Raw genomic sequence first — 25,110 nt, 5'->3', positions numbered from 1 at the left:
AGGGCCCCGAGTCCCAGAGCCTCTGCGTGGACGCGGCTCCAGGGCTGGTCTGGTACGACTCCTCCTGGTGCAGGAGAGATGGGACGTCCGGGGAGCAGGGGGAGGCCGTGTCTGACCCCCCCCCGAATGTGCCCCCCACGTCCTCTCAGATCAGGAGACACTCAATAAACCCATGTTTGAAATGTGCTTTTCAAAATACTCGCTCTCACAGTCCTTCAGGACACAGGCGTCCAACATGGGGCCCAGGGTGGAGCCAACAGCAGGTAAGGGACCGTCCCCACCAGACACTTCTGGCGCCCACTTGGAAGAGGGGCCGCACCCACACCCCAGGGACACTGTCAGTGGGGGGGCCTCGCTCCAAGGGGATGGGGCGAGGGGGACCCCCATGGAGAAGCCTGGGAGCCGGACACCAGGATCACATGGAGGGGGTTTCCCCCGCCCCCAGGAGGCTGCCCCTGCACCCTCGCCCTCCCTCCTCAGTGCTCCCAGGAGCACCTCCCTGTTGGCGCCACCTCCTCGTCAGTGCACCTTGACCCTCATTCGGAAATTGAGTATTTGCTTGTGTAAACATCTGGCGATGCCTGTCCACTGAATCGAGGCCTGCAGACCCCAACCAGCTCCCGATGCCTTTGAAAGAGACAGAGGAGCACACAGGAGCCGGTGAACCCCACCCAGCCCGGCTTTCCCGGGCAGCTGGTGCAAGGCAGACGGTGTCGAGATGCTGACGGATGACGGGTGGCAGTCCCCACGTATTCCTGAGATACGCGGTCAACTTGATTCGTCTTGCTTAAGGGCTGTTTCTCCACAGCATGGAGCAGGCAGACATACTTCTGCTCCAAAATTAGATTGTGCAGGCGAGGCAGGAATCTGAGCCTCGTGCACAATTAAGGGAGTGTTGCAGTCCTCTGGGGAACGTAATGGGGTGTGTGTGTGTGTGTGTGTGACAGAAATCAAGAGGCAAAGACACCATGCCTGATTTTTAAGGGTTGCACAACCTCAACTATTATTTGTGCCAAGGACACTCAGTTTTTAAAACAGGAGAAGAATTTACTAGAACGGGCAAGAGATGGGACCTGCCTGGGTAAGCTGAGGGTGCCCGGCCGGTGTCCTGTGGATCTCAGGTCAGGAAGAAGCTGACAGTTTACTCGTTAGAAGAGAGCAAATTCAAGCGACGTTTGCGTAAGCTGCAGCTCTAGACTTCAGCTTCCTTTCAGACTTTTGTTTATTCTTGAAAATGTAAACTTCATGGGTGAGGGATGGTATATGAGTAGAGAGAGAAAGACAGACAGAAAGACAGACAGACAGAAACAGAAAGAAAGAGAGGCGGAGAGAGACACCCCGAGAGGCAGGCATCCTAAGTCGCTTCAGTCATGTCCGACTCTTTGGGACCCTATGGATGGCCCATAGCCCGCCAGGCTTCTCTGTCCATGGGGCTCTCCAGGCAAGAATGCTGAAGTGGGCTGTCATGCCCTTCTCCAGGGGATCTTTCCTGACTCAGGGGTCGAACTTGTGTCTCTCATGTTTCCTGTCTTGCAGGTGAGTTTTTTTTTAACCGCTAGTGCTGCCTGGGAAGGCCGCAGAGAGGTACATCAGATCGAAAACCTCAGCTCTCGGGAAGGAAACCAACGCGTCCAGGAGAGAAAAGGCCAGGCCCCTCTGGGTCCCCATGTGCAGAGCCGGGCAGGAGCACAGGGTCCGTCTGAGCGCATCCTGGCCACCCAGCACCCCAGAAGGACAGCAGAGCATAGCCGCATTGGCTTGAGGGCTGAGACCAGCATCGTTCGTGTCTTTCTGCCAGGTGGTGGTTTGGATGCTACAGCGTATCCTTTGATTTCTGCAAACCCCGAAGCCCTCTTTTGTGAACTTGCTGTAGAGCGGTTTTAGGAGGATGCTGGCACCTGCTCTGCTGAAACCAGGATGGACTTTGAGGTTCCCGTCTGCAGGGGACTCTGCAGTTCCCGGCTGTGGGGGACTCTGCAGTTCCCAGCTGTGGGAGACTTTGCGGTTCCCGTCTGCGGGGGAAGTTGGGTGCTGCAGGTGCAGCTTCACGGGACTGCGTTCACATGTGTCCCCAGATCCCGGGGACATTTACCAGGGCCAACAAGGATGGGCCGTGGGGATGGGCCACCCTGTCATCGTTTCATCCACAACCTTTGTTTGCTTGAAGGCCAGCCATTGGCACTGGGGCCGGCACAGCACCGAGGGCCTGTGGCGAGGGGGAAGCGTCTGGAAGAGCTGAAGATCGGCGTCTCAGCTGGGCCCCCGTGAGCGCATGGGGCCCACACCTGGCCCAGAGCAGAGTCTGCAGCACAGCCCCCGCTGGGAGTTAATCCGGGCGAGTCTCGGGCTTCTCACCTGTAAAGCAGAGATGAAGCTCGCAACCCTTCTTCAGGGCTGCCGGGAAGGGTAGGTGAGATGATCCAGAGCAACTGCACAGATCAGTCGCTCAGTTGTGTCCGACTCTGTGCGACCCCCGTGGACTGCAACACCCCAGGCCTCCCTGTCCATCACCAACTCCTGGAGTTTACCCAAACTCATGTCCATCGAGTCAGCGATGCCATCCAACTGTCTCATCCTCTGTCGCCCCCTTCTCGTCCCGCCTGTAATCTTTCCCAGCACCAGGGTCTTCTCCCATGAGTCAGTTCTCAGAGTGGGCACCAACTACCCGTGGGCACCCACTGCCTCTCCCATCGAAGGTGTGTCCCCAGACAAAGCATTCAGAACATCCCTGCTCTCCTGGGCGCCACATGAAGAACACGGTGTCAGCCCGGGGAGCCCTGAGGGACGGCGTTTAAATGAGACACTGCAGGGGATAAGGCAGGTGCTGCTCACTCTCCGCTGGTCCCACGGCAATGTGCATCCTCTCCAGCTCTGCTCATGGGGCGCCTGCAGCCCCAAGATTCCCACTCCGTGAAAGTTCTGTGAGATCCCCCAGTTTCTCTGTCAAAATACCTAACTTCCAACTCTTGAACTTCACCCAGGTCACTGGAATGAACTGAGGTTCAGGCATTAGCCATAAACAACCCATGTGGGTTTTTAGCTTGTGCCGTGTGCTAAGTCGCTTCAGTCGTGTCCAACTCTTTTTGACCCCATGGACAGTAGCCCACCAGGCTCCTCCATCCATGGAATTCTCCAGGCAAGAATACTGGAGTGGATTGCCATTTCCTTCTCCGGGGGGGTCTTCCTGACCCAGGGATCGAACCCGGGGCTCTTGCCGTGCCTCCTGCATCGCAGGTGGTTTCTTTACCATCTGAGCCACCAGGGAAGCCCGAAGAGTCTTGTACCCAGTCAAAATGTGTGTGTCCTGGGGCTCGTGAGCTGGGAATGGGGCCTGGGAGGCGAGAATTTTACTGGTGCCTGTGCAGACAGTTGCACACTCACTTCACACACACTGTTACCTGCAGTTTTTAATTTTGGGCTATAACTCATGCATAAAGTATTGATAAGCAGAGTTGTCAGCTTAACTGATGTATCCATTGGGGTTGATATATGACATCGGGGTTTGTTCAAATAGAATGTGACTTTCAAGCAGTAATTTACACTCTAAGCAGAGGAACTGATGTTGAGAAGAAGAAACAAGAGATGCACTGAGCCAGGGGCTCAAGAGATACTGAACTTTGTGCTTTCAGCTGCTTTGGAGGGAAGACGCATGCCAGTGGAGAGCAGTGCCCATGGCCACGTCCTCTGCCCCCTTGGCTGACTCTCCAGCCTACTCTTTGGTGTCCCTGCGGGCAGTCCTCACCTCTCTGCCCCCTCAACGTCCAGACCCTGGGTTCCTGCCCCTGAGCCCTCCCGGTGCCAAGCCATCCCACACCAATCTCCAAAATACCCATTGCTATGTCTGGGGCAGTTAAAAGTCTGATGTCCTTTCACAGACAAGCAAGGCAGCCGCCGTGAAACGGACATGGGCCAGGCGCTGGGCCAGGATTACTCTGCTCTGTGCTGGAAGACAGAGACCACAGACCACAAAGATCGGCGTGTTCTTAATACACACGTCCAGGGCTGCACAGTGACAGAGGCCAGTGGGAAGCTCCTAAGAAACCTGAGTCCCGAGAGGTCCATGGTGGATTCTAAGGGGCTTATTGATAACACACCTGGATTCATAATGGGACTGTCCCACCACAATGAAATCCACTGAGAAATTACTGAAAACTGAAGCTACATCTCCTGTCTGTAATTCCTGTTGAATGGAACAGTAAGTGCGCTGGAAACACCCAGGTCCATCACCAAGGGCCCAGGATCCCAGCACGGACCAATGTGAAAGCAGCTTGTGGAGGTGACGCCATGTGCCAGGAGCCCAAGGAAAAGCCTCACGACCAAACCTGTCGCTTCAGTCCCACCCTGTTCTTCCTCTCCTATCTGCAAACAGCTAAATCCACACATACTCACCATGTCAATTTGGAGTCAAGACCAACCCAGCGAGGCTCCCTGCCCATTGAGTCCCCAGATCTCGGCGCTGGCCGGAGCTAGGACAGGCAGCCTTGCAGGTCAAATTGTCTGCAGAAAAGAAGACCAGCACCCCTTCTTCCTGCTGAACGGGGTGAAAAGTGGTCCGTGTGCCCACCGGCTGAGGCCGCCCCCACCCTGGGCACCACTACCTCCCACACGCAGACACTGCGCTGCCTCTGACGGACACCAAAGGGCCTCCCGACCCCGCGGTGGCCGCGCTAAGCCACCGTCTCCAGTGTCTCCACACAGCTTCGTTTGCCGGACGTCAGCGGTCTTTGGAAATGCCTGGCTCTTTCGAGAGCATGTGGGTCATCATGTCCGCACTCCACCCTGGAGGAAGTCCACAGCCGCCACGGGCCAGCCCTGTCTGCAGGACTCCACCCCTGCTGCCTCCTGAAGGTCCACTGGGGCTTGTCTTGTTCTCACTTTCTCACCTCAGTCCTGCACCTGGGTCCCGTCAGACCAACTGACCCCCGATCTCTATAGGTGAGTCAAGGCTCTCCTGGCTCAGAACCATTGGGTTAATGTATGAAGTCACTCAATGTACAATGTAAAAGCCCCACATGTGGGTGACTGTCAACAAATCCATGCTGAAGTCACGTGACCGTTTTGAAATAGCAGCATTTACTTCTGAGAAGAGAATGTGAATTGGGGGCAGCTTTTCACTGGAGAAATGTGAGATGGAGGGTTTGGAGAGGGATCCTTTGGAGGAAAGAATTGTTGGGGTCTCTCTGTAGGAAGCTCAAGTTGGAATCAAGACCCCTGGGAATCAAATCAATAACCTCAGATATACAGATGACACCATTCTAAAGCAGAAAGCAAAGAGGAACTAAAGAGCCTCTTGATGAAGGTGAAAGAGGAGAGTGAAAAAGCTGGTTTAAAATTCAACATTCAAAAAAATGAATATCATGGCATCTAGTCCCATCCCTTCATGGCAAATAAAAGGGGAAAAATGGAAACAGTGACAGACTTAATGTTCCTGGGCTCCAAAATCACTGCAGATGGTGACTGCAGCCCTGAAATTAAAAGGTGCTTGCTCAGTTGGTAAAGAATCCGCCTGCAATGTAGGAGACTCAGGTTCAATCCCTGGATTGGGAAGATACCCTGGAGAAGGGAATAGCAACCCACTCCAGTATCCTTGCCTGGAAAACTCCGTGGACAGAGGAGTCTGGTGGGCTACAGTCCGTGGGAAGAGTCAGGCATGAGTGAGCAGCTAACACTTGCTCCTTGAAAGAACAGCTGTGAAAAACCCAGACAGTGCATTAAAAAGCAGAGGTATCACTTTGACAACGAAGGTCTGTATACGCAAAGCTATGGGTTTTCCATATACAAAGACCTGAGAATTGAACCATAAAGAAGACTGAGCACTGAAGAATTGATGCTTTTGAACTGTGCTGTTGCAGAAGACTTATGAGAGTCCTTTGGATAATAAGGAGATCAAACCAGTCAATCCTAAAGGAAATAAGTCCCGAATATTCACTAGAAGGACTGATGCTGAAGCTGAAGCTCCAATACTTTGGCCACCTGATGTGAAGAGTCGATTCATTGGAAAAGTCCCTGATGCTGGGAAAGATTGAGGGCAGGAGGAGAAGAGGGTGACAGAGGATGAGATGGTTAGATGGCATCACCGACTCAATGGACATGAGTTTGAGCAACCTGGGAGACAGTGAAGGATAGAGAAGCCTGGCGAGCTGCAGTCCATGGGGTTGCAAAGAGTCAGACATGACTTCGCAACTGAACAGCAGTAACTCTGTATAAAAAGAAGTTCTGCCTGCTTTCTGTCTCTGGGTGACGTAATCCTGGCTTGAACCCAAGTCCCATTACACTTCTAATTCCATCCGTGCAAGTCACTAAATTCAATCCTGTCAATTCTGCCTCAATTCCCCTCCCACACACCTCTGTTCCAAGCCATGTATGAAGAAAGTATCATTTGAGAAATATTTTTAATGCATTTCATCAGTATTAGGGTTGCCAGATTTAGCAAATAAAAAACAGAACACCCAGTTTGGGATATTCTTGTTTTTTGCATCTGGTTTACGACATAGTTTCTGTTGAAAATGTACTTAAATGTATACTTTGAATACAGTTGCTTTCTAATTTTTGAATCATTATTGTCAGTGGAACGGAAATTATGTGAAAAGCTTGATTACTACAAGGTAAGGAGTGATCCTGCTGAAAAGAAGACAAGAAAAAGATTGGATAAATATATAATTTATGAATTACACAGTCTTTATTACAAATCTGAGCATTGCCGCCCCTCAGAAGGAAACACCCAGACGTGCAGAGTAATCGTTAAAGTCAATCCTCTTTGATATGGTAATGATTTCTGTGCAAGTTTTGCTTTGCACATGTTTTGTGATTGTGTCAGCTGAAGGTGTATTTTTCCCAGGCAGAAAGCTAAAATACACTGCACGGGGAGTTTACAAGCCTTATTGGAAAATGGTGAGCTTTCTGAACAGGCCTCAGTTTACCCTCTTGGCCTGGTCCCTTCGTGGCCGTCATTCGTGGCCCCTTCATTACCCGTCGTGGCCATCACTGGGCCTCGGGCTCCGAACAGACCAACAGGGCAGGTGGATGCTGACACTGGGCCTGAATCACCAGCGAGAAGCCCCTGGGAGAGCCTCCGGGGCAGGAGGAGCTGGGAATTGGGAGGCAGACTGCCTGGGGCGCTCAAAGGACCCCCCAGAATCATCCTGAGCACCGCCCCCTGCCCTCCCAAGCTGTGGTGGGCACCGGCAGCCATTGCTTCATCTGGGGTTGTCTGCCAGCAGCTCTGCCTCCGGAGTGCAGACCCTGCTTCTTTCCGCAGGACCCCTGCCCAGAGCCAGAGCTGGAGCCCTACGGAGGAGGCCGCCTGCGCACCCCATTCCGCTCCGTCGTCTAGTGTGGGACACACTCCAGATGACGATGCCATCACGGCACTCAGCACCTGCCTTGGGCATCCTGCCTGAGGCCTCCCAGGCCTTTACCACCATGATGAGTCAGGACCACCGCGGGCCTGTCTCCCACAGATTCGCTACCAGCGGCTTTCCCTGATCACCAGGGAACAGGACAAGAAGGCCTTGCCTGCAGCCCACGGCCCACCTGCGGCTTACCCTTCTGTCTGGCTCTGACACCTTTGTGCTGGGCAGGCAGGGCCAGCAGGGGCAAGCCCCTGAGAACATCCTCTGCTTCTGCTTAAAGATCTGAAGTCAGTAGAAAGTTTACATTGTAACTTGTTTGTGCCACTCTCTCCTTGCAAGGGGCTTTATCTTCTTTCAAAGCCCAGCAGCCTTAAATCAGCCCCTTTCTCTGCAAGAGGCCCAGCCCCACCAGAGGTTAAGCCAACGCCTTTCTCATCAGGGCTTGGGATCCCCCAACCCCTGCCACAGACAGCCCCTACCCCCACCCCCAGGAAGCTGGGCCTTTCAGGAACTCCTGTTTACATCTGGGCCCATTACCAACTAAGGCGTTATTATTGGAGGGGCTGAGGATCACTAATCATTTTAAAACAAATTGCTTTTCCACTGCCTGAGAGTCAGAAAGAATAAACCTGGAGCAGCCTGGGCCTCCTGTCTAAATAAACCAGCACCCGGGACCTGGATCTGCCCAGGGGTCCGTTGGGCCCTAAATCCCACCGCACTCCTCCCACCCACCCAACCCTCCCTTCCTCCAGGCCTTGGCGGGTTGGTCCAGGCCCCTTCCACCGTCTCCCCATCCTGGATGTGTATGGCCCACTGCCCTGTCCCCTCCTGGAGTGGGATGGCAGGAAGCTGAGGCCAAAGTCATGTCCTGGGCACAGCTGACCCAGAACAACAGGCCCGTCCGAGGATTCCCAAAGGGTACGAAGCACCTCCAGGGGTCCAACCCTCACTCGCCCCCAGCCTCAGAGCCTCCTCCGCAGGGCAGGCCTCCTGCATGTCCTGCCTTTCTTAAGGACCCTCTCCAGCCCAGCGGGAAGCTCCGGACTCCACTTCTGTGGTCCCACCTCAGCGCTTCCAGCTCTGAGAGGCCAAGCCAAGGTCGCCAGGACCCCCCAAAGGAGGGCCCCAGTCGGGTCTGGCAGGCACAAGTTCCCGAAGTGAAGGGTTGGAGGTTCAAGGGTTCAAGCACTCCCCCTCGCCCCGACCCGACCCCTTGACTCTGGAGCTTGTCCTGAGGGACTGTAGCTGGTGGCCACCCAGGCGACCTGGCACGCCCGAGGGCGCCCCTATCCGAACCCCGAACTTCGCTGTGTCCCCGCGGGCTCCTCAGCACCTCCAGGCAGCCCTCCAACCAGTTCTTAAAAAGAAGCGTGTGGAGGTAAGTCAGCTCGCCTGGTCGGGCCTGTAAAACCCCGACCTCTCCTGGTAAGTGCTCTGAGAAGAGATGTCTTAGGCCCCTCGCCAGTGGGAAGTCGCGCCCAGACCAAGCGGCTCGCTCTAGAGCCGTCAGGCCTCTGACTCGGAGGTGCGGGGGGTGGGGGGCCGGTCACCGCCCGGCGGGACGGGCGGAGAGAGTGCTCCCGGCGGCCCAGCGAGTGTCATCCCGGACTGGGCTCCCAGCGCCGCGCAGCAGCGCCGTGCGCGCTGCAGACTCGCAAAGGCAGAGCGAAAGGGGCGGACAGAGGCTGGCGGCGGCTCCTCCCTCGCGGGCGTGGGAAGGGCGCCCGAGCCTCCGCCGATCGTCCCGTGCTCCAAGGCAGCGCTTTCGGTTTGCGGCGGCCCGGGTGTGCACTCGGCGCCCCTTCCGCGCGCGCTCACCGGCGATCCCGAGGGGCAGGGCGGGTGGCACCCAGAGCCGCCGGCGAGGGCTCCCGGAGCAGGGCTGGAAGGCTTGGGGGCGCGGAGAGGGGCCGGGAGGAGGGGCGGCCGGCGAAGCCGAGCTAGGGGCGCGCGTCGTCGGGGGACCCCGGGATGGGGCCTCCCCTGGGACCCGGCGGGGACCTCGCGTCCCGGCAGGCTGCTGGATGGCCCGGGCTGCGGCCTTCTAAGGAGGCCTCGAAGGGTGACCCTAGCCCGCTCCCCTCGAGGGGCTGGGGCCCGGAAATGGCGGGAGGCCTTAGCAGGCCGCGCGCCCCGCACTTCCCAGAGCCCGGGCAAGTCTCCGTGCTCCCGGGACCTGCGGCTCGGCTTGCCCTCTTCGGTCCTGGTCGCTGCCTTTCGGTGCCTCCATGTGACCAAGGAGCGCACACGCGGTGGCGCTGCGCCGGAGGCCGGCGGGACAGAAATGAGTCTGGGGGTGTCCGCTGAGGGCCGACCTCAACCCCAACCCCGGAAGGCCCCCCGGGGGCTGGAGGCAGAGGAGGAAAGACAGTTCCCTGAAGAAATGATTGTAGTAGTTGTGCAGGAGCCAAACGTGGGCTCGAACCAAACCTGGGGTGACGGACGTTAAAGAACTTCGGGTCGCCCGGCCGCCTCCAGCGCGCGCGCCTCCTTCGGGGCCGCCGGCGCCCACGGCCCTCCTCGCACGCGCTCCGGGGCGGCCTCCTGGGCTGACACTGCCTCCCCGGAGGACATCCATCTGCCGCCCCGATCTTCCCCGGACACCTACTTGTCCCCACCTGACCTGCCAGCTCACCCCCAACTTTTCAGGGTCGAGGACGCTGCCCCCGCACTCGGGCCGGAGATGGATGAGGGAGCCGGACGCACGCGGAACCCGCGCCCGCGCCGGGCGAACACGCGGCACCCTTCCCACCCCCGGGCCAGGCTGCCTCGCTGTGCTGGTGCGAACAGGGCCTGAAAACCGGCGTTCTCTCCCAAGCCCACCCTTCCCGCGCTAGAAGATGTCGGGGGTTAAAATGTTCGCTTTGCCCTTTCTCTCGATCTTGGAGGGAAAAAGCGGGAACTGCTGGCACCTTTATGGGCTTTAAACCTGTAGCGGCGAGCGATCCCAGCCCCCCTAACTTTGATCAGCCTTATTAACTCCAGCTGCGCTCTATTTGTCATTTTTCCCTTTTCTTGCGCAATCATTATTTATGGCAGAGGAAAAGGAAAAAAAATATGTGTCTGAAGTAGAATGGAGGCAGAGAGGGGGTTTCTGACAAGGAGAGCAGTGAATGTGTTTTCCCTAAAGGTCAGCAACAGGAGGGGCGTGGTTTGATCATCTCCCCTCTGAATCATTCCTCAAGAGCGTTAACTTAATTATGCGACCAGAGAAATGAAAAAAAAAGTCTTTAAAATAACCAAAGGTAATTATAACCGTGTTGTTGACACTAATGGTTAATAATTGATCAGGACTTACACACAATCAATTGCCAATTTATCTCCCGCACAAAACCCTGAGTGATGTCCTGTTACTCCGCTCCTTCCCCTGGTCACTGCCTACCAAGCTCCACCGCTGCGGCCACTGGAGGCAGCCCCAAGCCTCCCACTTGCTTCTCCAAGAGCCTTCCATTTAATTTGTTTTCAGTTTCATCCAGAACAGACTAACATGGGGACGCCTTTTAAAAGGCCTTTCCTTATTATCGTGGAGCCACCCTTAAACAAACAAAGACCATTCTTCCTCTTTCCTTTTACCTGGGATTGCAAAAGAACGGTCCTCGGGTTTCCTAAGCCATCCTATTTGCATTATATTACCAGGAGAGTCCTCCTTCCTAACATCTTCAGTTTTTATCTTTCTTAGAAAGAGCGTGAACACGCTGCCCTTAGTAGAGGGAACAGAAGCCCGTCCTCTGCCTGGAGGGTGGAGGGTGAAGGTGCCAGCTAAAACAACGTCCCTCTGTTTGAGGGAGACACAGGTGAAAGAGCAGAGTGGGGCGTGCAGAAGGAGGTATATTTGCTCCCCAAACCCAGGGTGGGAGTGCTTTCTCTCTCACTTGCCAAGGCCTGATGTCCAAGTGCACAGCATCAAACACCAGCTTGTTGGCCTTGAAGCACAAGGGCAGGGGAGGGCTGGCGTGTGCTGTCATTATGGCCAATAGAAAGTAATTTCCAGCAACTGGAAAATTATATTGTCATAGATTACTTCTCCTTATAATAAGCCTTTAAAATATCTGTAGGGATTTGTCACTTACATAAAGGTTTGCAAATACATCAAAGGGACATGTCCCCTTTGCGATTTGTAGAAATTCAAATGCTGTTAATCATAATATCCACATATCACAGACTGTTGTGTATTGTTCCCAAGACTGCCTCTTGAGTTAACACATTTTTTTAAGTGTTTACAATGTTGTTTTTAAAAAGCAGTGTAAAAACACATATTTAAAAGGTCTATTTATGTCCTTAATTTGGGGGTTAAAATGAATGCTTTCCTTGGGATTGTCAATGCACGGGGGAACTAAAGGAAATGTATATGGTGGGTGATCATTGGAGACTGTTACTTGAAGGAACTTTATAATAATCCAGTGTATTATTTACACTTGAAGAGATGCTCTGACTTCACAGATAAATGGCTTTGGATGATTTTGGCAAACGGTTGATTGTTTACTTCGACTTGAGCAGAGAAAGTTTAGGGCGTATTTTCTGTCCCGTTAAAGAAACAAAAGATCGAATTGACTCTTAGCCTCTTTGATAATATCTCGATGCGGTGTGAGATGACCGCAAAACGAGCAGCAGCGCGCACGGGCCAGGCCCGCAGGTGTCGGCTGAACACGCGCGGGGCGGGCCTCGCGGGGACCGGCTGCTCGCCGCCTCCTGGATCAGCTCGGCGCGGCGGCGGCGGCGGCGGCGGCGGCGCGAGCTGCGCGGAGCCCCTGTCCTTTCCTCTCCGCCGGCCCCGCCGCCTGGCCGCAGACAAAGGTGGATGAAGTTCTTTTCAAGTTTCAAAGGCAGTTGCGCAGCAGCTTTGCAGAAACAATAACTCTTTTATTGGGAACAAATGTTGACATTTGACGGGCGCGGGAGGCAGCGGCCGCCGGGCCAGCGCCCCGCTTGCTCTCGGCCCGGCCCCAGGGTCCCACCTGAGATTAAAGCGCGAATTCCGATAAATCGGCTCTAACGCGCCCCGGGCGGCGCAGGGCAGAGGCCGGCGGGCCGGGCCGCACGGGCTCCATCCTGCGGCCCCGCGGCCCCGCGCTCGCCGCCGCCCGCCTCCCTCTCCCCGGCCTCCGCTAACATCTGCGAAAGTCTCCGAGGGCCGGGACGTAATGTTTGATTAGCTGAATTTTAAAGCAGAAGAGAGAAATCAGACACAGTAACCCTCTTCCCTGAGAAGGGCCTCTGTTTCTCCCTCATCTTTCCTGAAGATCTGCCGCGGAGGAACCGTAAAGTGCATTCTACGTTTCCTTAAAAAAGATCCCTCTAAACACCTGCAGGTTTTCTGTGCTTAGCATACATTAAAAAAAAAAAATCAAGTTTTCCCGAAAGAAATTCAGGTCAGGTGGCAGGGTGGGTAAGTTATGGAAATCTTTGGTAATTTGTTGGGCATATAAACATCAAAGAGGATTCGTTAGTCTGGGCTAATCTCCTGAGCTGCTCGGAGTTTGCACCAATTGAAAGGTGCAGATTGTCCCTGAGAAGGAGGTCTAGGGTGTGTGTGTGTGTGTATGTGTGTGTGTGCGCGCGCGCCGCGCGGGCACGCCTGTGTGTGCCGCGAAGGGATCATGTATCCAGGTAAAACAATCTTCTGTTCCAAAGGGAGGCAGTTTTCATCCAGGCTTCAGTTTCTGAACATATGCAGGGAGATCAGTTTTTACTTGGTTTCCTCGTTCTCCCTGCTTCCTTAAGAGCCCGAGGCTGTCACTATGTATCTTCATCAGGGAGCATGGTCTTTCAGTGCCTATTTGTTAAATATTGTTAACTTTCATACTTTTCACCCAAGTCTTCAAATTAGAATATCACATACAGGAAATATTGCTGTCACGGGGGTTGGATTCTCTGCTGATTTAGGAAATATGGCTAATGTTAATAAAAGCAAAACCGCTTAACATCTTCAGACTGCAATGTCAAATGCTATCTGGAGGGAAAATCATTATCCTCCCGGTAATTCCACAAAGGTTCCATCTGAAACAAAAACAGGCAAAGGAGCTCCTGGCTCCCTTTTATGTGCACAGACTCAAATCTGTTTTCCTCCAGACGGCTGCCACAGAGCAACCAGGCTTCCCACGTGAAAAATCTTCCCTGTCGCCAAGAGATAGCTCTATTCCAAACATGTCCAGGTCTTCTACTAGGGGAGGCAGGAAGGAGGAAAACATAGGTCTCTACCCGCAAAGATTCGCTTTCTGCTAACCTCTGATCGCTTATCTACTCCAAGCCAACAGAATGCCTGAAAAGGAACAGAAAACTGAAGCCTTGGTCTGCGCCTTCCTGGGCAGTCAGACCCCATAACAGGCAGGGCTCTGTGACCAGTTCACAGCCCCCCAGCTTTGCCTCAAGTAGCTAAGATTACTTTCGAATACCCTTTCTAACAAGACCCCAGCAAGAGGCCACTAATTTCCACGGCACAAAAAGCCACTGGAGAGAGATCCGTTTGTCAATATCAACTGGTCCAGCAATTTCCCATCCTCAGACACATCGGCCTATCAGAGCCGGCAGATGTTTAGACAAGATTTTATAAATTGTTCAATATCAGCCCATAATGAACCCCAACTGACCATTCCAAAGCAGCTAAAAGCATCCGGGCCGACCCCCGCTGGGATCCAATAATGCTCTCAGGCTGCAACATTATTAATCATGGAATAAAATAGATGAACCTCTTGAAAAATAAGTGTATGATTGATTAAAGGGCAATCTAAGAAGCTATTATTCTTGTTTTATAACCGTAAGTTATATTCACTCAATTTATCTTTGGAGAGGAAATAAATGATTGTTCATTTCTTTTCTGAAATTATATTATATGGGTATCCATATAATTTTGCTGAAAATTAAAGTGACAGTTTTGCTGCTTTTATGATACTAATCAAAGGGAATATGTTCCTTGACTACAAATTGTAGACTTGTCCTAAAATTAGGTAGTGAGTCACACAATAACGAGGTAATAGTCTAGGGTTCTTTAAACTTTTCTTTCCCCCCAGGGTAAGGCTAAGAGCCACTGAAAGGAAAATAAATCTCTCCTCCCCAGATTTTCGCCTTGTGTTAAACATGAGTTATATGAAAAGGAGAGTTAAGAAGTCGTTCAATAAATCTGAATAATCTACGCCAATTTGGATAATTCAAATAAACAATAAACAATTATTTCACTCAATAATTTATGGTGGGGGCATCATTTATACCCCATATTATCCACATTATCCACTCACAATACTCTAGTTACTGAGGAGGCTCAGTAAGCCCAGAAATAAATGTCCAATGGACCCTAATGCATGGGGTATCAGATCACTTTATTTTGCCAAGTTTTTTAAATGTACACTAACAAGCCATTTGCATATTCAGAACACAAAATCCAGATTTTCTTACAATGCAGGTGTATATAAATAATGTAAAACCATGCGTATCTCCCTACTGTGTACTGCTCCTGCCTCTGCCTTCTTGCAGGAGCAGAAGGGAGGGATTATTTTACACATTTTCATTAAAAAGCCTGAGGTCAGATCACCTGGGGGGAGGGGCTGCATCCCCAGGGCTCCCTACCCAAAGCCTTTTCCAGGACAAATGAGCCCCAAACACCACACTGTTGTAGACTAGTTTGTTTTTATTTACAATTTAAGATATAAATTAGTAAAGAATTCTTGTTAAACAACCAACAAAGATTGTATAACCAGCAATGTTCAAATAAAAACCAGGCAGAATTTATTTACAAAAGGTTTAGATTCCATTGCAATACAACTTGCATAAATTACTAGAAGCTTTATATCATTATAAAAATAAATATCAAATTTGTTTCCACTTCTTAAGTACTCAAGTTCTATAATCACGTTTTATTTCTACTGTGTACATCTTTTACAAATAAATTTTACAGTAAATCCTATCACACCTATAGAATATATACCGTGGCAATGAAGTGATCAAGTTAAGATATCCTGAGAAAAAAGATTGTTTTCAAAAGTCACACATATATTGGGGAAGCTATACTATGCCAACAAATTCACGTATGTCCAACAAAAGTCTGTTCCGATAGAGTCTGTGGGTTGGCAGTGCCCTGTGGATCCTTCCTTTTTACAGTGGCACAAGACGCGGTCGGGATTTAGAGGTCATTATATATATATATATATCTGTATATTTATGAACTTGGGAGGAGAGAATGGCCTGCTTTTTTTTTTCCAAAGCAATTGTGACACCTACCTGTGGACCAAGGAAAAAACCAAGTCATCCCCCAAATCCTTCAGCCCCACCAGTATCAATCACCACATTCTAAAAAGGGCTCATCTCAGAAGGTTTTGCTTCTTGCCCACCTTCAAGATCTGTGATGAGTAATTTTGCCTACTTGTAAAGTAGTTTTCTTTTTGAGACACTACTGTCAGCCAGGCAAACTGCTGGTACTATCTACTCCATCTGGACACGGGGACAGGCCTGATAAAAGACTAGTATTTCTGTGTCTCTCCAGCCTGACTGCAAATGTCATCTAAAAAGGGGTCTGATACTCCCAGTTTTGGGAACACTAGCTCATGAAAGCAAGTGCCTTTTAAGTGTAGTTTTTTAAGGTTCCAAACTGCATACAAATACCCAGATTTTAAGAATCTGTTTTTCCAAAGAGAAAACAGCAGCAGTGGTGCAATAAATACATTCCCAGTTGAAGGAGTGATTTTTTTTTTTAAAGCAGAATTTGAGCAAAAAAAAAGAAGAGCTCTCAAAAAGAGCATAATCCTCTCCCACTTAAAGAAAAGAAAAAAAAAAAAGAGAGAGAGAGAAGTAAGTCTCTGTCCTCAGACCCCATGGCAAGAAGCAAGAAATACACATTAAGCGAATTTGCTGGGCAATTGGTGGAAGGTTCCGCAAGGGGTGTGGGGAAGGGGGACCCCAGGGAGCCCACTTACTTGCATTGCTGTCTCGGCCCTTCTATAGGTAGGGCTGGACGCCCCCACCAACCACGGTGCAGCCCTCGCTGGCATCTGTCAGGGGAGGGGGCAGTTAGTCAGGACCCGACCCCAGAGCCATCTGCCTCGCGACAGCTTCGCGGCCACCAGCCCCGCGCCGCCCAACCACGCCGTGCCCTTCCCCCTGAACCCCCAAGCGGTCTGGGGGACCCGGCTGCCCCCCCTCACCCGCCCCCTGAGGCACTCGCCCGTCACATTTCCGCGTTTTCTGCCCCCTTGACCTCCTTTTATAGGTCTGATCGTCTCAAGCCTCCATTAGGAGCAACAGAGGCGAGGCAAAGAAAGGGAGGGAGAAAACGGACTCTCGTTTTCTGTTCTGAAGATTTAAAAACCGGAGACCCCTGGGAGGAAGCAGAAGGCTTTATCTCCTTGCAGCCGAAGGCAGAAGAAGAGATTGAGCTGAGACCAAGAACCGACAGAAAGCGCCGAGGCTGACGCTCAGGACGCCGGAGGGAAGCTACATTTGGCGTCGATTTGTATTTGCCAAACCGAAAACAGTCAGGATACCAACAACAGGAATAATAACAAATCAAATAAAAAGTAATAAAGGGGTCAGTCCTGTCTCAGTCTCCAGGCAGGATCGCCGGGCCCCCCACCCTGTTTCTGACTTCACCAGCTCCGCCCCGCCTCCTTCATTTCTAACTTAGGAGTGCAAAGCCATCCGTTCCCGTTCCCGGTTCAGGGACAGGGCTTCCCCGACCAGACCTACCGGTGCCCGGTTCCCTTTCCCGGCTCCTAGGGGTGCTCGCCCGCCGGGACCCACAGCCCCCCTCCGCCCCCGGGGCCCCGCGGGCCGCCTACCTTTCTTCGGCTCGTAGCCGCCGCCCGGGGGCCGGTAGTGGGGCTCCGGGAGCGGGTGCGCGCCCGCCTTGCCCGCGTCGCTGGCGGCCTTTGGCGCGGCGTGCAGCGCCTCTCCGGGGGCCGCGGCCGCCGAGTTGTACCGCAGCAGCCCCTGGCCCTGCAGCGCCGCGTTCAAGTTCCCGTAGTTTGTGTAGCTGCCGTAGAAGGGCGATGTGTAGTAGAGGTGGCGGCCGAGGAGCGGCGACGCGGGGTAGGGCGAGCCGCCCGGCGGCGCCCCGCTCGAGGCGGGCGCGGCGGCCGCGGGCAGCCCGGGCGGCGCGCAGCCCGGGCCCAGGCTCGGCTGCTTGAGGTCCGACGTGGCGATCTCGGCCAGAGACCACAGCTTGGGCTTGCTGGCGGCCGGCGGCGCGCCTGGCGACGTCCGGCTGCCCAGGGGCGTCTTGCCGCCCCCGCCCCCGCGGGGCGCGGCCTCGGGAGGGGGGCTCAGCAGCGGCGGCGCCTCCACGCCGGTGAGCGGCGACGAGGTCACGGGCTTGGACGGCGCCAGGTCCCGCTCGCCGTCCTCGTCGTCGTCGTCGTCGTCGTCCTCCAGGTCATCGTACTTCTCCTTGCACTCCGAGCCCGACTCGCACAGGGGGTCCCCGGCGCGGCAGGGCAGCTTCTCTCCGTCTGACTCGGCGGAGCAGGAGTGGTCGGTGAGCGAGTCCACGTGCAGGCTGATCCCTGCAGAGGCGCGGGGTGGGGGGCACGGTCTGTGGCACCCCGGGCCCCGCTGCCCACCGCTCCCCGCCCCCGCCATCCCTCACCCCGACCCCACCCGAGCAGCGTGCTCCAGGCAGCCTGACCTCCCTGCTCGCGCGCTGCGAGCGGCGCTCTCACGGGGCCCCAGAGGCGCCAGGCGGCGGAGCCTGGAGTGCCGGGCAGGCGGGCGGCCTCCTCTCCGGCCTCAGCTCGGCGCCCCGCCTGGGAAGAAGGAGGCTCCGCGCCCCTGCGCCGCCTCGGCCGCGCTCACCTTCGTCCTCAGCCGATGTCTCGGTGCCCTCGTGCGCCTTGTCCGCACTCTCCTCCTTGCCCCTCGCTGCGTCGCCCTCGTCCTCGTCCTCGTCCTCACTTTTGTTTCTGGGGGCCCACGTCATCTTGTTCTCCTTCTTGAGGCGCCGGCGCGCGTTGGCGAACCAGGTGGAGACCTGTGTGAGGGTCATCTTGGTGATGATGGCCAGCATGATCTTCTCGCCTTTGGTGGGGTAGGGGTTCTTGCGGTGCTCGTTGAGCCAAGCCTTGAGCGTGGCCGTGGCGTCCCGCGTGGCGTTCTTGCGGTAGGCCGGGTCGTTGAGCTGGTACGGGTAGGCCGCGCTGCCGTAAGGGTGGTAGCTGATGGCGCCCGTCATCCCGGTCGTGTGTGCATCGTAGGGCGCGCCCTGCAAGCGACAAGAGCCCGGTGAGCGGTCGTCCGAGGGCCCGACAGGCGTCAGAGCCCCGGCGACCCCTCCGCCCGCCCGCGGCCGCCTTTCCCACGGTGCCTCCCCGAGCTGGGGCTGCGCCTTCCCGCAGCAACAGATCCGGAGGACGCAGCGGGTCGTTTAACGCCAGCTGTGGATCTCGGAAAGCGCTGCAGTTTTATTCCCAAATTTTCCAACGATTTCATTTTCCTAAAAATGACACATCTGGCCCCAAATGCCCCTGAGCCGCCGGTACGGGCGTGCACAAACAGGCCCGCACACACGGGCCCGCAGGTAGCTTCTTGATATCTAAATTTCTCCTGGTGTAAAGAGTCGCCTCCTCCTCCTAGTCGCCTTCCCCTCCCTTAAATGGTTAAAAAAACACCCCAGAGCCCCCGCTCCGCTATTCACCACTCTAAAGCTCGGCAAATCCAATTTGCAACTCGAAGCCAGTCACCGTTTCGAATTCTTCAAATACGCGGCAATTAGCATTTTAATTCAACCCTTAACGTTTAAATTCGAGACTTCTACAGCCAGCGCCGAGGCCCCGGCTACCCCGTCTCTGCTCTGGAATTCCGCCGAGGGCGGGAGGTGGCCACCAGCACCCCCCCTCCCCCGCACTCCCCCGTCGGGGCCCCCAGCGTCTAAGACACGCTTTGCCAGCCCCCGGGCCTTGCGGGGCAGCGGAGCAGGAGGAGCGCGGGCCGGCCCGGGGCCCCGCGACGCAGAGGCTGCTCTCGGCGCGCGGGGACCGAGGCGGCACTTAGCGGGCCGCACGCCGGCCGACATGTTTTTCTAAAGCACGGGCCTGTGGGGCAGATGAAGGCGAAGATCTGGGCGGCCCGGCCGGGCCCCAGAGCCGCGGCCGAGGCTCCGCTGATTTCCCCAGCCCGGTGACCCCAAGCCCCGCGAGAAAGTGCCCAGCGCCTGGCGATCGCCCCGGAGGCCCAGGGGCGCCGACCCTTGCTGCCCGCGCCGGAAGAAGCGAGCCTCGGCCCGCTCAAGACTCCTCGCCCAGCTTCGGCGCCTGAAAGAGGGCCACCCAGGCCAGATCCCGTCCCGACCCCAGTGGGGTCGCACTTCTCGGGCTCGCGGGGAGATGACCTCGGCAGCCGAGGGGAAGGGCGCGCGGAGCCCCGCGCTACGGCCGTCGCCGGCCGACCGCCCTGCCTCTCGTCCCCGCCGACCGCGCCACGGCCCCAACTCCGCGACTTCGGAGCCGCCTCCCACACCACGTTCCCCGCGACCCTCAGGTCGCCGATCACAGACCAGGGTCTCTGCGCCCGGCATCTCGCGACCCCGCCCGCCAGCCCGCGCTCGGTTACCATGTAGGACGGGAAGCCGGCGGCGGCGGCGGCGGCGTCGGCGGAGTACTGCAGCGGGCTGCCGAAGCCGGTGGCTGCTTGCGCGGTGAAGGCCGCGGAGCCGGGGTAGGGGCTGAACGCCGAGCCCGACGCCGACCGCGCCAGCTCCTCGCTGCGCGGCGCCGCCAGCGCCGACGCTCCGTACGCCGGACACGAATAGAGCGCCAGCGAGCCGGGCGCCTGGTACAGGTAGCCCTGCGGGTAGGACATGGTGGGCGCGGGGCGCGGGGGCCCGCGTCACGCCGAGCAGCGGGCAGGGCGCGCGGCGCCCTCCATCCACGCCCGGCCGGGGCGCGAGGCGGCGGCGGGCGCGGGGACCGCCAGCCCAGGCAGGCCGGCCCGCGCACTAGCCCGGGCGGCCCCGCGGGCCGGGGGAGCGGCGGGGCGGCGGCGGCGGCGTTGGCGGCGGCGGCAGCTCGGAGCCGGTGGGCGCAGCCGCGCGCCAGGCCGGCGGTCGGGGTTTGGGGGAGTCTGGAGTCGGGAGTGAGGAGTTGAGGAAGGAGCGCTCGAGTTTCCGAGGGACATTGGAACGCGGAGCTGTCCGTCACGGGCTCATCTGCATATTCGGGCGCCCGCCCCCTCCCCTGCTCCGCCGGCTCCGCCCGCTCCCGCCGCCTGGCCGCGGCCGGGGGAGGGGCTGGGACGCCGGGGGTGGGGCGGGCGGAGGGGCGGCGGGAGCGAGAGGCAGGACGCGCAGGCTTTTGTGGCTCAGTCGCCTCTCGCGCAGCCCCAGCCCCCGGCCCGCAGCCCGGCCGCACCGGGCAGTGCGCGCTTCCCCTTCCCACTCGCGCGGACTCCCGGCGCCCGCCCCCCCCCACCTTCCCGGCCGCCCCCCACGCCCCCGCCCGCCACTCTGCCCCCTCCCACTGCCCCGCCCCCAGATCGGCCCGCAGGGACCCGCGCAGAGGCCGCCCGCTGCCACTTGGGGTGGGGGGGGGGGGAGATGAGCGGCCCGGGCCCCCCTCACCGGCCGCGTACTGCGCGCCGGACTCTCGTGCCCGGATCGGAGCTACGGGTGATGCGCCGGGAATAGGGCGCCATGGCCCGAGTCCTCCTGCGGGCGGCGTGCGCGGCTCTCACGCCCACCTCCCCCGGTTCGTCCTTGCTTGCTGCACGGGGCGAGCCTCCGCGCGGGGCCTCGCAGCTGGCCGCCGGCCCCGCGCCGCCCCGGCGTGCCCCCGCGGGACCCAGATCCCGGGCGCTTTCGTCGCGAGCCGCCAGGAGGGCCCTGAGGTGAGCTCTCTGCCCCAAGGTCCGCAGTGGCCAGCGGGCCCTGGGTGTCAGGACTCGAATGCTCTCGGATGCGGTTTATCCCGCGCCTCCAGTGCTTCTCCAGGACGCCGCCGCCTCCCCCAAAGGGTTTTTTATTTTGTTTTAATAAGTTGACGCCTCTTTCGGATTTGTGTTGTAAAGCACTCGGGGGAAACGATCGTCACCGGACAGACCGCCTCTGGCAGGACTTGGAGCCTCGCTGTCACTCGGGAAGGGACGAGACAGTCACAGGCCGCGGGCGGCACACGCGGCTGCCCAGGTAGCGCAGGTAACAGGCGACTTGGGGGCCGCCTCTCGGGGCCCAGCGGCGAGGCGCTCGGCAGGAGGCTCTGGGACCCAGTCCCACAGACACCCTTCTCCACGGGCCTCCTCCGCCCTCCCCCACCGGGCCGTGGAGGAGGGCGTCTGGCGTTTGGTCTTGGAGGGGTGGGGGCAGATGGGGCCACCGGTGGGCTCTCAGCAAGTGGGCGCACGGGGAAGGGGGCGGCGGGTGTGCGAGGCCCAGGCGTGGTGGTCAACACAACAGGTGCCTCTTCTGCGCGGGGGGGTGGGGGGGTGGGTGGGGTGGGGAACGCGGTAGGCCAGAGCTCCAGGCCGCAGCCTCTCCTTCCCCCACCCCCTACCCACCTCCCCCCACCCCCCACCCCCTACCCACCTCCCCCCACCCCCCACCCCATACCCACCTCCCCCCACCCCCCACCCCATACCCACCTCCCCCCACCCCCCACCCCTTACCCACCTCCCCCACACCCCCACCCCTTACCCACCTCCCCCACACCCCCACCCACCTTCCCCGCCCACCTCTCTACCCCATCCCCTACTCCTCTACCCCCCACCCCGCTACCCCACCGCCTACCAACCCCTCTGGCCCACTTCCCAGCCCGTTGGCTGGGCAGCTCGCGGAAGGACCAGAGTGATCGCGTTCGGGTCTCGGTCTCCAGGGTACCCCAGGCGCCATGCGGCCTCTTGCGAGGCGCGGCTGCAGCGCGAGGACCAGGAGGCTCCAGCCTCGGGCCTGACCGCCTGCGGAACCATCGAGGCTGTGTTTCCTTCCCCCAGATCCAAGGAGACCGGTTGTAAACTGCAGGATTGGACTTGAGCAGAGCCCACCCGCCTCCGCCTGCAGGCGGTGGCCCCCCGGTATGTGAAGTCCAGGCACCTGACCCCAGCCGCCTCCCCACTTGCCCCTAAACCGCTGCACCCTCGCCTGTCCCCTCAACACCGGCTCTCCTCTCTGAGCCCCCGCGCCGCCCACAAACCCCAGCCTGCACCCTCTACACTTTCCTAGACGCCTCACCCCCAAACACTCCCCAGCCCCTCACCACCTACCCAAACTGTCACCCCCACCCCACCCCACACACTCTGCGCCACCTCGAGGGCCCAGCAGGTGAGTTTCAGCAATGCTTTGACCCCAAGCAGGACGCCCTAATTCAGTTCAGGGCAGTTATTTTAAATCAATTATTGTCGCGTTAAAAAGGAAAGGGAAGCGGGGAGAATCAGAGGCCGCAGCAGCCCCGTGGAGCCTGCTTTTCCCAGGGTCCGCGGCATCCGTGGTCTTCCCGGGAGGGAATTCGGCCAGGAAGAGGCCGAAATGAGACAGACACACGACGGATGACCAACGTTCACAGCGCCAGACCAGGTTCTGGGCCTTCGGTTCCCTTCCAATTACATAGTTCAAGTGAAAAAAGAAAAAAAAATCAGGTCTAATTTTTATCTCCAAGGAGGACTGGCCTGAGTATTTCCATTTCTAAAGACCAGTTCCTGCTGTTGTCTCATTAGCATTTGGGGCCGCCCCCCTAGCCTTCTCCTCCCCTCCCCCCCGCCCTCTCCTCCCTCTCCCTCGATTCCCCCACTCCACACCCCCACCCCCCACCCCCAGGGCTTGATCTCTGCCAGGGGCAGAAAAGAAAACAGCGAATTATTACAAAAACATCTCCAGTTTGGAGCAGGGAGCATAAGCTCCGATACACTCGATTTTGACATCAATTAAGTGTGTAACCAGACATGTGCACGTGGCTTTGGAGGGTCTCGCGTCGCCCAGGGTGCTTCTCCAGAAAGGGCTGCCGGCTCTCGCGCTGCCCGCAGCTCAGCGCAGCTGATCCGGAAGACAGTCTCTGCTCAGTGTCTTTTTTTTCCCCCCAGCAATTATACTCCTCCACTGAAATCTAAATTTTCCATACTGCTGCCTGCTACTAATAAAAGCCGTCTACCTTGCACTATTAAACAGTCGAATCGTACTACATGCTGTTTTTATTGGTGGTGACTGTAGCAAATTAAAATGCCTACGCAGAGACATTAACATTTACTCTCTGCATTGTTACCGGGATATATAAACTCCGTTTCGCTTTAAAGCACTCTGATTTTTTTTTTTAATATATAAAATCACTTTCCCTTTTCTTAAAGTTGGCTCGGTCTTCTTTTCTAAAAACTCAATCGAAAGAACAGGCTGCAAATGCGGAGGCTCGACGCGATGGCTGGGCGCGCGGCCGCCTGCGAGGATGGCCTGGAATCCTGCAACTGCGTCTCGGGTCACCGCGGGGAGCTCCCGGACCCCGCGGCCGCCGCTTTCGGGGAGCAGGACCTGGATGCTCCGCTCACGGGCGAGGAGGCTGTTTAGGCCTGTGGAGCGCCGGAGTCTGAACGGACACTGGGCCTCTGTCACTTTCGGTTGCCCTCCTCACCGGGATGGAAGAGAAAGGGCCGGCGCGCGGGCCAACCGGGTGCGTGCCCTGAAAGCGATGGATCCGAGCAGTTCGGTTGCGGGATTTACGGTGGATTCCACCTCCCCGCCCCCAACACACACACTTTGCTCCAGGTGTGCATTCAAAAAAAAAAAAAGAGGGATCGGTTAACACCATCACATTTCTGTTTCTTGTCCCCACAGTGGCCGGTGCTTTTGGAACGAGTTGGCGAGGACACTCGTGTTTCCGGGAACCGCGGTTTCCTGGAGGCCGAGCTCTGGGAAACGGCGGCCTGGGGCTCTAGATCCTCCTCGGAAAGCAGCGGTGGCGCAGACCGAGGCGCCCTCCACTCCTTGCCCGGGACTCCCGGGAGGCGGGAAGGCCCAGCGGCAATGCGGCCCGAAGTCGTGCGCACGGGCGGCGAGGGGGCGCTGTGGCCCGCGGATGCCGCCTCGTCCCCGCCGCGGTGGGCCTGGCGCCGTCCCCAGCCACTGAGGGCGCCCCGGCCCGGCCTCCCCCACGTCGATTGCATTCGGGGCAAACGGACAGCAACACTGGAGCGCTTGAATAAAGCCTAGCCGAGCCCGGCTTCTCTCTCTCTTCCCGCCTTTTGCCCTGTCTTGGGAGTTTTAAGAGTTGGGTGGGCAAAGAGGTACCATCTTGGAGCGTGTAGATATGCCGAGGGGAGGGGGTCAATTAAGATTTAAAAAGACACATTTTACGTGGTTCCTCTTCGTGAAGTTCTGTGTCAAGTGGAAGTGGTTTCCATGTATAGGGGACCTGTCCCCTCTGATGTCGCTCTTCCTGGGGGACTGTGGAGCGAGTGGCATCAGAAACTGGCAAGAAGAGCCGCGAGTCCGGGTCTGTGTTTTCTTTTTTGGGAAACAGGAACACTTCGCTGTAAACTGTACAGAGTTTAAGTCAAATGAACCGTGAATGCCTTCCAAGCGGGGTCGAGCCCGCTCGCGGGTCTCTGGACACTTTGGCCTTTCGAAGCTCTGACACGGTCTTCTGATGCGGCCACGTGTGTCTGCAAAACACCGCGGGAGGCGAAGCGCGGGGGGTCCCCGCCGCTCCAGTCAAGGAACCTGGAGCGCGGACGCGGCCCCTGGGTTTCCACCGGCCCGAAAGACTCGGGCCCCGCGGGCAGTGCCGCGGGAGGGGTCCCTGGACCGGGGCGCGCTCTTTTGTACGTTCTGGGCTCAGCCTGAGACCCGGTTCTAGCACCACGGCCCAGC

At 57.1% G+C, this 25,110-nt stretch overlaps 2 protein-coding genes across 3 annotated transcripts; one reads left to right on the top strand and one right to left on the bottom strand.

The window, feature by feature from the left end:
- Positions 1–14,648: 14,648 nt before the first annotated feature.
- IRX2 (iroquois homeobox 2) lies at positions 14,649–20,382 on the bottom strand. Of its 2 annotated transcripts, XM_024981546.2 has the most exons (5): positions 19,881–20,382; positions 18,129–18,534; positions 17,117–17,839; positions 16,256–16,330; positions 14,649–15,563 (listed from the first exon to the last, which is right to left on the bottom strand). In XM_024981546.2, exons 1-4 carry the CDS (start codon positions 20,127–20,129, stop codon positions 16,278–16,280), a joined length of 1,431 nt encoding a protein of 476 aa, XP_024837314.1. In that variant the 5' UTR covers positions 20,130–20,382; the 3' UTR covers positions 14,649–15,563; positions 16,256–16,277. The 2 variants fall into 2 exon arrangements, with proteins under 2 accessions (XP_024837314.1, XP_024837315.1); XM_024981547.2 differs by having other exon boundaries at positions 14,649–16,330.
- Positions 20,128–24,472, top strand: LOC100139061 (collagen alpha-1(I) chain). The gene is made up of 6 exons (XM_059878823.1): positions 20,128–20,344; positions 20,416–21,152; positions 21,333–21,459; positions 22,251–22,331; positions 23,637–23,911; positions 24,076–24,472. Exons 1-6 carry the CDS (start codon positions 20,128–20,130, stop codon positions 24,448–24,450), a joined length of 1,812 nt encoding a protein of 603 aa, XP_059734806.1. The 3' UTR covers positions 24,451–24,472.
- Positions 24,473–25,110: the final 638 nt, after the last annotated feature.

The sequence above is a fragment of the Bos taurus genome, chromosome 20 (assembly GCF_002263795.3).
Source record: "Bos taurus isolate L1 Dominette 01449 registration number 42190680 breed Hereford chromosome 20, ARS-UCD2.0, whole genome shotgun sequence".
Lineage (NCBI taxonomy): Eukaryota > Metazoa > Chordata > Mammalia > Artiodactyla > Bovidae > Bos > Bos taurus.
Note: the sequence above shows the minus strand (reverse complement) of the source record. Positions and strands in the feature narration are given on the sequence as shown.